Below are 13100 nucleotides of genomic sequence, written 5' to 3' on the forward strand. Positions count from 1 at the left end.
ACAGATCCAGGGAGCCGTGCTGAGGTCCCCAGGCTGTGTGGAGGCTCAGTCTGACTCCCAGCCCCTGGGATGCTGAGAGCTCGGGGTACCCCCCACCCCGCCCCCTCCCTCTCACAGAGGTTTTCTTCCTGGGCGGTGGCGGCTGGGCCGGAGCTGGGGAGACAAGGGGTGTCAGGGCCGTGGGGGTGGCTGGCGGGCGTCCGGGTCCCCGGGCAGGAAGTACCTGTTCTGCAGGCCTCCGTGCTGGGGCACTGGGCCCGTGGCCCCCGCAGGCCGTGGGAAGTCAGCCTCTCTCTGGGCTGGGGATGGACAGAGTCTCACCGGGAGGCTCGGAACCACCACGGCCAGGCCCCGTGGGGAGGAAGGACGCCTTGGGCCTCACTGACCAGGGCGTGAGTGCGGGTGAGGAGGGGAAGCTCAGCGCACACCCGAGACTCCTGTGGGGATGAGGCCGGGCCGGGGTGCTCTGCTCTGGACTCCGAGCTGGGCTCTGAGGGGATCCTAGGCTCTCTGGCCCCCTCAGACTGGGTTTTAGCCCTACCCTGAGCCCAGCCTGGCTTGGACCACGGGGGACCCACAACCCCCCGAGGCCCAGCTCACCTGTCCCCACTCACCCGCCTTCCTGCTTTCGCCCTGACGCCAGTGTCGGAGGACGAGGAGGAGGAGGAGCAGCAGCAGCAGCAGGACGGAGGCCACCGAGGCCCCGGTCAGAACCTTCAGGGGCCTTCCCAGTCCTGGGCAGGGTGGCGGAGTCGGGGAGGGAAGTGAAGCCGAGACTGAATGAGCAATGGTGGCCCTGACCCGACCCGCTCCGAGCTCTGGCCGCGGCTGCATCTTCACTTTCATCGCCTCAACCCTCCCAGCCCTGCAAAAGGCATTGCCGCCTCTACCCAGGCCCGTCACACATGAGGAAAAAGCTCAGAGAGGAGATTGCTTTCCCCAGGTCACCCATCGGGAAGGGGACACCCCGGGAGTCTGCCTTCCAGACCTGTTCTCTCCAGCAGAGCTGAGCCCCTGAGCTGAAGGCCTGACCCCCTGCCGTGGCCCTGAACCCAGGGGACGGGACCCTGCAGCGTGGGGTCCTGGAGGCTTCCCTGGGAGGCCTCCCCTCCAGGGGTCACAGCAGGGTCCGAACTGGGAGGAACTTGAAGGTCAGGGCCAGGCCTCTCCCTTGCTCCTGAAGAAACTGAGGCCCACACTGGCGGGCCTGGCCCAAGGCCGAATGTCCAGGGAGGCTGCAGCGGCCTCACAGCTCAGCCGCTGCCCCCAGACCCCTCCCAGCAGAGCCCTCACTCACCATGCCCAGCCTGTGCTCCTGACTTTGGGGGGCTGCGTGGCTGACCCTCAGGGCCTCCTGGGTGGGATGGGGAGGTGGGGGGTCGGGCTTTCTGCTTCCCACTTCAGCTGCTGCTCCTCCCCCAGGCTGGACCCCAACATCTCCCTCTGTCTTAGTGCTGCCCTCATGCAGCCCTGACTCTGAGCCCTGGGGACCCGGAATCCCTACCAGCCTCCCTTACTGGCTTCCAAATCCCTGGACACGAGCTGAGCTCAGACTGGAATGAGGACTGTGAGTCCTTTCCTGAAGGCTGGGGGTCCCCAGGCAGCCTGGACACAGAACACTGGCGACAGAGGCCCTGGACTCACCCACTGAGGGGCTGGGACGTGAGAGGGGGGGATGGGGCCCCAGAGGATCCTGGGAGTGAGATGGGAGGGGTGGGTGCTGACTCCTGGGACCCTCTGTGCTCACCCTGTAATCCGCACTGAGGTCTCCAGCTCTTCTCGCTGGGGCGTCCTCGAATCACATCGTGGCGGTGGCCATGCCTGGGAAGGCCCTGCTGACCTCTCTCCGAGCCCCCTCAGCCCCTTTGGGCTCAGAGAGGACGGGTCATGAGCCCTCACCTGAGACTGTGAGCTGCAGGGGGTCGCTGGGCTGCAGCGGACAGGTGGGGAGCGGAGCTGCGAGAGCCATAGCACCCGTAGGTCCCCCCGGGGCTGAGGTCACAGCTCTCATGGAGAATTCCACCTGGTACTGCTGAGCTCGGGACTCTGATCCCAGATGCAGTGGGGGATCGGCGGCCCCTCCTTGGACAGGGGGAAAGTGTCCACCAGGCTCCGTGACTCACACAGCAGGGCCACATCCTCTCCTGGGGACACCATGGGTCCCGGCTGCACCGAGAGGGAGGCTGTGACAGGCAGCTGTCCTGGAGAGAAGGAGGGGTGAGGGGCTGCCCCACCTCGTTCTGAGCTGAGGCCTCACCAGGCCTTGTCTGAGGCCCCTCGGTCTCTGTCTGTCTCTGTTTCCTCTGACGCTGCCCCTCCCGCCCTCCCCTGTCTCTGTTCTTTTCCCTCCCTGACCCCACCCTCACCCTGGCCATCAGCTCCTGGGCTCCCCAGCAGGGTCAGTGCAGAGTCTGGGTCCCTGACTGAGCCCTGGGCTCCTCACCTGTGACCAGGATGTCCAGGGGCTCACTGGGGGCCGACCACTCGGAGGAGAGGCTGTGTCCACCGTAGCATCTGTAGCGGCCCCCGTGGGAGCTGCTGGCAGGGCCCCGGGGGAGGTGGGCCTGAGAGAGCCCAGCCTGGGGCTGCTGGCCAGGGCGCTGGGGGAGGTCAGGTTCCCCCTCCTTGGACAGAGCGAACCTGTCATAGGCGATGTCAGAGCGACACTGCAGGGTCAGGCTGTGTCCAGGGGCCAGGACAGGGCCCGGCTGGGTGAGGAGGGAGGGCTTCCTGGACAGCCCTGGGGGGAGGCGGAGCCGGGCTGAGGGCCTGCTTCCTGCCACAGCCCTGCCTCTCCTGTCCTGCCCTGGGGGTCTTCTAGTCTCTCATATTTGGGGTGTTTAACTCTGGGGTGTTCTACTCAGTTACCCACACACCTGGGCTCCCCTGGAAGTGGGGCTCCTACCAATGTGTTTGGAGACTCAAAAATGTTTGGGTCAAAGAGAGGACTTCTTCACCTGAGACCAGGAGCTCCAGGGTGTCACTGGGCTCCGACCACACCTGGGGATTGTTCCTGTCGTAGCTGTAGCATCTGAACGTCCACCTGTGGCCAGCGGTCACAGGGTCCACAAGGAACAGGGCCTGGACCTGCCCTCTGGGGCCTCGCTGTGAGTCCAGGGTCCAGGAGAGCCCATCTTCTCCTTCCTGAGTCAGAAGGAACCTGTTAAACCTCTGCCGTGAGCCACACTGGAGGGTCATGGTCCCTCCTGAGGTCACCGCAGGGCTGGGCAGGGCTGAGAGGCTGGGTTTGCTGTGGGCTCCTAGGAGAGCAGGAGGCAGCGTGTTAAAGGGACTCACACCTCCCCCACTGTCCCCAGGGCTGGGCCGGGAGGGCGACATCCCTGAGAGCAGACCCCTTCCTGAGGGCAGAGCCTGGGGCCGGGACCCCGAGAGCCCTCTCACCTGTCCCCAGCAGCTCCAGGGGCTCACTGCGCTCTGACCAGACAGCAGGGCTGTGATAGTGACAGTGATATGGCCCTGCATGGTGCTCTGTCATGGATGGGACGGAGAAGTTGGCCTTGTCCCCAGACTTCGGTGACATCAGTCTGTCCCAGGGCTCCGGGCTTCCCTGTTTTTCCAGACGGTACTCCTGGGCCTCCAGGCTCCCCTCACACCAGAGGGTCACCAGCTTCCCTGTGGTATCACAGGTCCTGGCTCAGCCCAGAGCCTGGGGGTGGGGAGGATCCCTGCAGGGAGTCACAGCTGGGGCCCAGGCCCTTCCTCCCCCCTCAGATCCCAGCTCTCAGCCCCGGGACCCTCCAGACCTCCCCAGCACCAGCCCACACCTGCTGTTCTCCCTCCCCACTGCCCAGGGGTGGCCCCTTGTCCCCAGGAGGAGGAGGGACCGGCACAGCTGGGGACACACTCACCTGCCTGCCCTCGGGGCCTGGGGCCCAGACTCAGCCCTGGAAGAGAGCTCCCTGTGAGAGGTTGGCCCTGGAGCCTGAGCAGGTCCTCTCCTCCCCGAGCCTCCTGAGCCCCTGCTCCCCCGATGGAGCGGGGCTGGCTGTGGGGTGGGGTCCCGGGGCCCCTCCCAGAGCAGGGCGTCCCCTCCCCTCTTCCGGTCTCACCCAGGCAGAGCAGCGCCCAGAGGCTGGGGGCCGTGGTTTCTTCTCCCACTCTCCCTGGCTTTGTCGAGGGGACCACAGTGTCCCGCAGGACAGAGAAGCAAAGGGCGCGGCCACTTCCCGTCCTGGGGTTGCTGCGGCAGCGCCCCCGCAGGAAGGGGACCTGCTGCCCCGGGGCCTGCTTCTCTCTGCCCCAGCTGAGCTTGGTGTGGGCACCAGGCTCTCTGCAGACTTCAGGCGGGATGAGGTCTTGCCTTAGCCTGGCCTCCCTCTCCCTGATCCGTCCTCACCTCACCAAGTGCCAAGACCTGGGAGCAGATAGACCCAGAGCCTTCCTGCGCTGCCCCTCCCGGGTGGGGTGCTGAGGGCCGGTCCTTCCTGGCAGGGCCTCCCCACGGCCTCCCCCTCCCTCAGCCCGTCCACTGCCCAGCTCGGTGCTCCTCACCCTGGCCGTCGTCTCCCGCCCTGGAGACGCTGGGGAAGATGCGGGTTCCTGCTGCAGGTGACGCCGAGCAGAGACGCGCTGAGCCCTGACTGTGCTGCTCAGTGGAGCCAGCTCTGTCTCCTGCAGGAGCTTTCGGGCCGGGCAGACAAGCCCCGTCTCTGCAGACCGCCTGTCCGCGCCATGCTGTCCTTCCTGCCACCGCCCACGCCAGCCTCCAGTGCTCCCGGAGCCCTCACCATGTGCAGTCTCGGTGCCAGGTGTGGCAGTCACCGGGGAAGCTGCAGCCTCCTCCCCTGGTCACGCGGTCAGAGGACAGGTGCTTCAGCATCAGCTTCCCAGGTGTAGGGAGGGGAAAAGGGGAAGACGGGATGCAATAACGTGGGAGGGCGAAGCACCGGTATGGGGGAGGGCAAATCTGCAGGACGGATTGGACACAGGCCGGGCACAGGGCAGGGGTGGGTGGGTCAGAGCTTCCTCAGGGAAGAGGAGCATGACCTGAGAGGCACCCAGGTGTGGCCCCCTCTCCCGGTCCCCCTACACTGAGACGTCCCTGGGCTTCATCTTCAAGGCAGCAGAAAATCTTTAAACATGGACACGTTACTGCGCTGAGAGGAGCAGCACCGGTGGGAGTGGAGGCAGCAGGGCTGCGTTCCTCGGAATCCCTGGGAAATCTCCAACAGGAGTCTGCACCCAGTGATGCGCCTGTCAGGAGGCTGAGGGGCGAGCGTGGATTCCCTGTGGGTCCTCACGCAGCCCTCACTCAGGAGTGTGTCCGCGGTCGCGGGGCTGCAGCCGGAAGACTTCTGCTGTCGGAGCCGCATAAATCCCCACAGGAGCGGAGGTCCCATCACAGACCGGCCATTCTTGCCCAACAATAATCATGTGGCCCTGAGTCCCCCTCTCATACAGTAGACACGGCTTCTCCTCCGAGTGGTCGGCCCCCAGTGAGCCCCTGGACATCCTGGTCACAGGTGAGGAGCCCAGGGCTCAGTCAGGGACCCAGACTCTGCACTGACCCTGCTGGGGAGCCCAGGAGCTGATGGCCAGGGTGAGGGTGGGGTCAGGGAGGGAAAAGAACAGAGACAGGGGAGGGCGGGAGGGGCAGCGTCAGAGGAAACAGAGATAGACAGAGACCGAGGGGCCTCAGACAAGGCCTGGTGAGGCCTCAGCTCAGAACGAGGTGGGGCAGCCCCTCACCCCTCCTTCTCTCCAGGACAGCTGCCTGTCACAGCCTCCCTCTCGGTGCAGCCGGGACCCATGGTGTCCCCAGCAGAGGATGTGGCCCTGCTGTGTGAGTCACGGAGCCTGGTGGACACTTTCCCCCTGTCCAAGGAGGGGCAGAAGACTTTGCTCTCCTGGTCACTCAGGGCTCCCTGCCCAGCAGGTCACGTGTCCTCCACACTTTCTGTGCACGACGTCCACTCTGCTCTCTGCTGCTGAGAAGTTTGAAAGAGATCCACACCCATACTGGTATAAAGCCAGAAGTCAGAAACAGGAAAAACTTTTGATAGTTTTCAGAAATTAGACATGGAAACTGAACCACATATTCCTAAATATTCAATGGGTCAATGAAGAAACTTAAAGAAAACCCTAAAAATTTATTGAAAGAAAGACATTCATTATAGTAAAGAGAATCATACTTAAAGGCATTATCCTATTATGGCTTATCCATATATCTATATCTCCATTTGGGTCAATATGTGTTCACAATTGTCACATACCATTGTTGGATGGGTTTCCTTATCACTACAGAATAATCTTCTTCATCTCATTTCCCCTTTTTGACTTACTACGTCAGCTCTTCCTGCTGCCTTATGGTTCCTCTCTCCATGAGATGTCTTCACCATCCCCTGGATTTCAGTCTGTCTGTTCTCAAGAGGATGGGGTATCTTGTATGCAATGCATAGCTGGGTCTTGTTATTCGCTTCTTTGGTGTCTTCTAAAATCCATTTTTCTAAAATGCATTTTCCAAAATCCATTTTCCACCCCAAGACTTCTAATGGAAGAATTTAATCCCTTTCCATTCAAGATTATTGACAGGTTAAGCTTCTACTTCCATTTTGTGAACTGATTTACAGTTGCTTTGTAATCTTTGGTAACTTTCTTCCTGTCTTGTTTTTTGCCCTTGTGTTTTGGTGGTGGGTTTCTCTGGTGTATCTGCTGAGATTTCTTTGTACTTAACTTGGGTCAGACTAAATAGATTCTTAGGAATATTGTCTTTTTAATAAGGTATCTAAAATCAAAATTTTTCACTTACCTGAGATATTTCGTTTTATTCATACAAACATATACAAGTTGTAGTTAATTTTAAAAGTTCTTCAACTTAAACAATTCATTTGAAGAGACATTGCAGGGGGTATTACAACCCCCAACTTGAAACTATACTACAAAGCTACTGTGATAAAAACAGCATGGTACTGACAAAGAAACAGACCTGAGGTCCAGTGGAACAGATTAGAAGATGCAGAAACAACTCCAGACATACTCAGCCATCTCACCTTCGACAAAGGAGCCAAACACCCTCACTGGAGGAAAGATAGCCTCTTTAATAAATGGTGCTGGAGAAATTGGGTTTCAACTTGCCAAAGACTAAAACGAGACCTATATCTCTCACCATGCACTAATCTAAAATCAAAATGGATTAAAGATCTGAATATAAAAACAGAAACGCTGAACTGGCTGGAACAGAGGTTAGGTAGAACTCTTGAAGACACTGGGGTAGGAAAAGACTATGAACAAAACCTCAGTTGCCCATGAACTAGCACAAAGAATCAACAAGTGAGATCTCTTCTTATTAAAAGGCTTCTGCACAGCAAGAGAAACCACCAGCAGTGTGAAGAGACAACCCACAATGTGGGAAAAAATTTTCACCAACAGTCCCTCAGACAAAGGTCTACTATCTCGAATCTATAAAGAAGTTAAAAAAAATCAGACCTCCCAAATTTAAAGACCCAATCCAAAAATGGGCATCTGAAATGAACAGACATTTCTCAGACAAAGAAGTAGAAATAGCAAATAAATACATGAAAAAATGTTCAACATCACTGGTCATTCGAGAGATGCAAATGAAAACAATGCTGAGATTCCACCTCACTCCAGAAAGAATGGCTGCTATCATGAAATCAACCAATAACAAATGCTGGTGGGGGTGTGGGGAGAAAGGAACCCTTCTCCATTGTTGGTGGGAGTGCAGACTAGTGCAAGCACTGTGGAAATCAGTATGGAGATACCTCAAAGAACTAGGACTGGAAGTCCCATTTGACCCAGCTATTCCCCTGCTGGGTATCTTCCCCAAAGAATTGAAAGAATCATACCACAGTGATATATGTGCACCCATGTTTATAGCAGCACAGTTTGTAATAGCTAAAGCTTGTAAACAGCCCACATGCCCATCACCTGGAGACTGGATAAAGAAAATGTGGGGTTTTTAAATAAAATGGAGTACTACTCAGCCATAAAAAATGAGAAATTAGAGACATTTATTGCTAAATGGATGCGCATTGATACGATACTCTTAAGTGAAATAAATAGGACACACATGTGTAAATACCAAATAGTTTCTCTAGTGTGAGAAACTGAAAGTGTGACTGAGGACTAAAAGGTATAATAGGTCATGTGAAATAGGAAGAAAAGGGGCAAAGGGGAAGGAGAAGTGGGAGGGGTAGGGGAAAGGAAAGAAGGGAATGGAATTAATATGAGAAAATGAAAAAATGGAAACAAAGTCTTTGTAAACAGGGAGGAATGGAGGGTTTGAAGGGAGGACAGGGGAAGGGGAAAAATAAGAACCAAGAGAGATTATGTAAAGGTGCAAATTTCCAATGATGAATGACATTATATTGTACACCTAAAATGTACCAATAAAAGGATATGCAAAAAAATACATACATGTCAAAGATTCCCAGAAAGAGATATTTTAGAGAAAGGGTAGGTAAACTCCAGTATACGAAGGCCACTAGCCTGTTTATGTAAATAAACTTTAATTGAAACACACACAAAAAAAGAAAAAGAAAAATAGAGACTACATAAAAAGTCGTATAATCCCAAATTAAATTTTAAATATATATCATGTATTGAAAATATACCAAACTGTTAGCAGCCACACTACAAGGATTAATCAGGGTTTTAATTTTTCTCTTTATGTTTTCCTGAATTCCCAATTGCTCTACCACACACCTGCCTTAAGAACCAGACCACAAATGTTACTAAAATGAGACTCTTTAAGGATTCAATTCAGATATTAAATGTTTTAGTGAAGAATTCAATCGTTAACTGTTTCTACAAATGTTTCTATTTACAAATACAATAACAACTATTAAGTTCAGAATGTTTCTCATACTCCAGAAATCAACAGTGAGTTGGAAATATTATGTGAGCAAATGTCAATATGTTCAGCCACCTATGTTTCTGCTTTTCCTGGTAAAATCAGTTCAAAGGCGAAAAGAGGAATGCCAACCACTTGGAAGGCCTTTTTTCTTCCTAATAAAATTCCTTGAGAGTTACATTCCCATCATAAGGAAGAATGCTTTATATCTCCACTGTAGAACACAGATAGCTCAACTGTTGGGTTTAAACAAACAAACAAAAAAACCCCAATTCATTTGGAAGGTCTTGATTCTTTTATATTTGTAAAATATCTAGGCATATATAAGAATACTTTTGGTCAGGATAAATCAATATTAATTTCTCTTAACTTAGTAGGGACACTATTCCTTTCAGCTGGTTCTCCCTTTGTCTCTGATTACGTACGGATAACTCTGGATGACCATCAGGAAATGCAGGTTTCATTTTCCTCCCCCCATCTGTGTTTACCCACGGTCCTAGGCTGTGGTCTTGTGACCTGGCGAGGGTGAGTGGGGTATCTCCGTGCCTGTGCCATCTCTGCAGTCTGTAGCAGCTGTGGGTGCCCTCAGTCTGGGTGCTTGGGGCAGGGAAGGGAGGGTCGGCCTTTGAGGGGCTGTGCCGGGCAGGGCACCCTCCCCTTAGACTCTGCAGCGATTACAAAAGCCCAGTGCATGTCTGAAGCTTCCCTGTCTCTGCTCCCCTGTGACACAGGAAAGAGCCCTGATTTCGAGCCGGGGGTGGTGGGCACACCTAGAAGTCCAGTATGCAGAATGCTGAAGCAGGAGGATCCCAAGCCTTGGTGACTTAGTGTGACCTCTTCTCGAAATACAAAAAAGGGGGAGCACTGGGGATGTAGTGGGGTGTAGAGCACTTGCCCAGCATGCGCCAGCCCCTGGGTTTAATCTCCAGTTCAGAACACACACAAAGGATCCTTATTTTGTGGATCCACAAATGTTTCCTCCCCCAGTGTCTCGGAACCGGTTTGGGGTCTGTTGAACATGAGTTTCCTGGGCGGGCGGAGCTCTGGGCTGTGGAAACAGTGGGATCCTGTGGTCTCCAGGCTGAGTGCTGCTGAGGAGAGAGTCCAGCAGCTGCTGGAGGACTGAGGGAGCGCAGCCCACAGCTGGGGATCAAGTCCCGGCAGGACAGACTCACCCTGGCAGGGAGGCTTGTTCCTGTGGGTGCTGCTCACCGGCTGTGCTCTGAAGGGGCCCAGCTGTGATCGGTCCCTGGGAGGTCAGAGGGTCTCCTGGCACCACCAGGCTCAGCGCTGAGCTTCTCGGCTTGAGAGCAGATTCTGCACACCTGACCACAGTGTCTGTGTCACAAAGCAGAATAAGCTAGAGCACCCTGCCTGAAGCTGCCTTTATTAAGCTTGCAGTATGCTTTAGGCTTGGAAATAGGACCTCCAGGAGTGTACAATGGACTGTGTTTGATTTCTAGGTTTTCCCTGGCTCAAGTGCCTCTTAGCCTAGTTTAGTCTTTGCCTGATGAGTCTACTCACACAGCACTTTTGTTACCAATGTTTGATATTCTAATCTAGGATCTGGCAGAAGTTTTCCATAAGGGCAGTAGCTTATTATGATGACGATTATTTTAGGTTGGATACAGAGTCATGCTAAGTTGCTCCACTGCCCAGGCTGGGCGGGAGGTGCAGCACCTTGCGCAGTGCAGGTCGTTTCTAATGTCCGGGACCACCTGGTCCCTGTAGCACTGCGCAACTCCACCCAAGTCGTGTGAAAAGAGCCACCATGCGTAACCACGTGGACATGACTGGGTGCCAATAAAACTTTAGGTACAAAACTGGCACTGGCAGGCCTGGCCCTCGGGGCACAGCTGGCCAAACCTGCTCTATCTGTCCTGCAGCTGAAGCACAGACCTCGGCGTGTGCGCTGCTCTAGCAGCTTTCAGGGATCTCTCTCTCCCTCCCCTCTCCCTGGTCACGGTGGACACATCTTGTACACAGTCTACTTCCGGTGATTTTTAGAGAGCACATAAAAGCCGTATTAGCTTTTTCTTAAACATTTCTCAGACACCAACAGAAGGCGATTGGTCCACAAGCCCAGTTTTTCGACCTAATTTAAGAGGGAGATGATCTGATACTGTAAGTAACTGAACATTGAAGTGGTGATGTGAAAATTTCCTGTTACACACAGCAAGAGCCTTGCCCTGCAGTCTCAGCTCACGATCTCAAGGCTGGAGACAGGATGGTCTCCTCAGCCTCTCCAACCACGTGTGTGCGCATTTTGTGACACAGGAATGCTTCTTTGTACTTTGGAGAAAGAGCCCTGCGGGCTGGTTCAAAATGCGACACACAGGACACTGAATTAAAAGCAAACAGTTTTATACATTGGAAAGCAGGTGTAGGCGGTGTCTGAGAATCCCGATAAGTAACAGAAAAGACTTTGAGGGCCTCTGTGACATCAGCACAGGGTGAGGGAAGAAACCAAACTGCCTTTTAGCGTGAGAAAATATCAGACACTCTTGTGATCACATCTTTTCAGTCATTAAAGAGAATAAAGTGGCTGAATATTAGAGAAAAACCAGGCCACGCATCAGCTGATTGCAGGGAGTTGTTAGAAAGTGTCAGTGGTTTGTTATTTTTCTTTTCCCTCTGACATAAAATGTGTCCATTTGCATTAACTTTATCTAATATCTATAGCTTGCAGCAACAAAGAAGCTTTACAATGATGCTATGCATCATTTCCTGATAATTTCAGAGGGCGACTAAAGCAATGTCTGCAGCGCTCATTTTCTGATTTCTTTTTTTTACATTTGAAGATAACAAGATAAAGGTGGACAGCATTTCACATCCGAGTGCACAGAATCATTTTAGCAACGTTAAATAACAAACAGGACAACTGCATCGTGAAGAAAACCCGCTCCTCCAAACACCCAGTGCTGTCGTTAAGTGGCTCAAAACCCAGATCTATAATTGTGCAACATTCACCATACATAACAAGTAGATACTAATTTTTGACAAATAGCTGCAAAGGGGAGTTCTTTTTAAAATTTCTTTATATGTGTGTATATATAGTGGACTTTTGAAAAAGATTCTTGCAGAGGAGCCCAAGCTGCCTCCGCCACCTCTGACAGTTGGGGTTACACTCTCCCTTGCACACCTGGGGTGTCACTCGGTTGCCTTAGCCCAGGTTTCTGGGTGGTGTATGCGGTGGGTGAAGGCCAGCATGGGTTCACTTCAGTGAAACACATGGTGGGGAGAGAGAGTCGGGGAAATAAATTACTGGATGTGGGGCTGAGGCAGAACTCTGGCGTCTGCTTGGGTCTAAAGCTCCCGCCATGGATCCCTGAGTCGGTGTTGCAAAGACACAAGCAGGGGAAGGAGAGGGCGACTGAGCGCTTGTGAGACTCACGTGTGCTTTACGTTTATTTGAGGCGCTGGGGTTGGAGCCAGGGTCTGAAGCAGGCCGGGCGAGCGCTCTACCACCGTGCCGCGCCCCCCCCCCCCCCCGCAGCCCTTGAAATATATCTAATGGAAGCGCGGAGGCTTCCCTGGGATAAACATGTTCTGTCACAAAATAAGGACACAGCAGCTGAGGAGACCCAAGGGCGCGCTGTGGAGCGGGCGCTGGCGGCTGACCGGAGCAGACACCCGCACCCTCGGGCTGGGAGTGCGGACGGCCTGGCGCTCACTGCACAAGGCTGCATCCCGGGAAGCTGTGGCGTGGACGTGCGGGGCTCCGGGTCCCAGGTTCTCAGCGGGGATCCCGGGCCCTGGGGCCTCCGACAGTGTTCAGAGGCGTTTCCGGGAGTCGCCACAAGAGGGCGCCGCGGGCGAAGGCTCGCGAGCCGAGGTTGGCAGCTCTAGGGAGGGAGCCGAGGAGGGCCGGGCCGGGGAGCCGACTGTCGGGGGGCGCGGAGCTCCCTTTTTAGGGCGACTTGGAAAGTTCTGGAAGGCCTGCAATCCTAGCACTCCGGGAGGCTGAGGCAGGGGGATTACAAGTTCAAGCCCAGCCCGGGCAGTTTAGCAACACAGTGAGCCCGTCTCGAAATAAAAATAGCAAAAAGGAAAGAAGAGCTGGGGATGCAGCTCACGGGCACAGGCCCTGGGCCGTGCCCAGAATCGCGGGAATGATCTTCCGTGTGCGCCGGTTGCAGCCAGGAGGAGGAAACGCGGAGAGCAGAGGCGGCCCTCGCGGGTGAGGTGGTCCTCAGTCCAGGAGGATGCCGGCCGCAGCCGCAGGCGGAGCTGGGCGGCCCTGGGCCCGGGAGGGTGACCGCGTTAC

At 54.7% G+C, this 13100-nt stretch overlaps 2 protein-coding genes across 2 annotated transcripts in view; one reads left to right on the top strand and one right to left on the bottom strand.

The window, feature by feature from the left end:
* Positions 1-4694, bottom strand: LOC101722653 (leukocyte immunoglobulin-like receptor subfamily A member 6). Its single transcript, XM_087200908.1, is given in 13 exon segments — positions 1-299; positions 615-734; positions 1900-1933; positions 1935-1990; positions 1993-2082; positions 2085-2201; positions 2444-2740; positions 2958-3260; positions 3403-3633; positions 3870-3905; positions 4071-4352; positions 4513-4563; positions 4679-4694. Coding segments are annotated over 13 exon segments (1761 nt in total). The 3' UTR covers positions 1-171.
* Positions 4695-12945: 8251 nt separating this feature from the next.
* The window catches only part of LOC110346048 (uncharacterized), a 36055-nt gene continuing 35900 nt past the window's right edge, over positions 12946-13100 (top strand). The window contains exon 1 of the mRNA XM_087200909.1: positions 12946-13013. Within this exon, the coding sequence (XP_087057035.1) occupies positions 12946-13013 (68 nt within the window). The remainder of the gene's footprint in view (positions 13014-13100) is intronic.

This window comes from Heterocephalus glaber, unplaced genomic scaffold (assembly GCF_053883595.1).
Source record: "Heterocephalus glaber isolate CG9 unplaced genomic scaffold, H.glaber_assembly_v1.0 deba00001745, whole genome shotgun sequence".
Lineage (NCBI taxonomy): Eukaryota > Metazoa > Chordata > Mammalia > Rodentia > Bathyergidae > Heterocephalus > Heterocephalus glaber.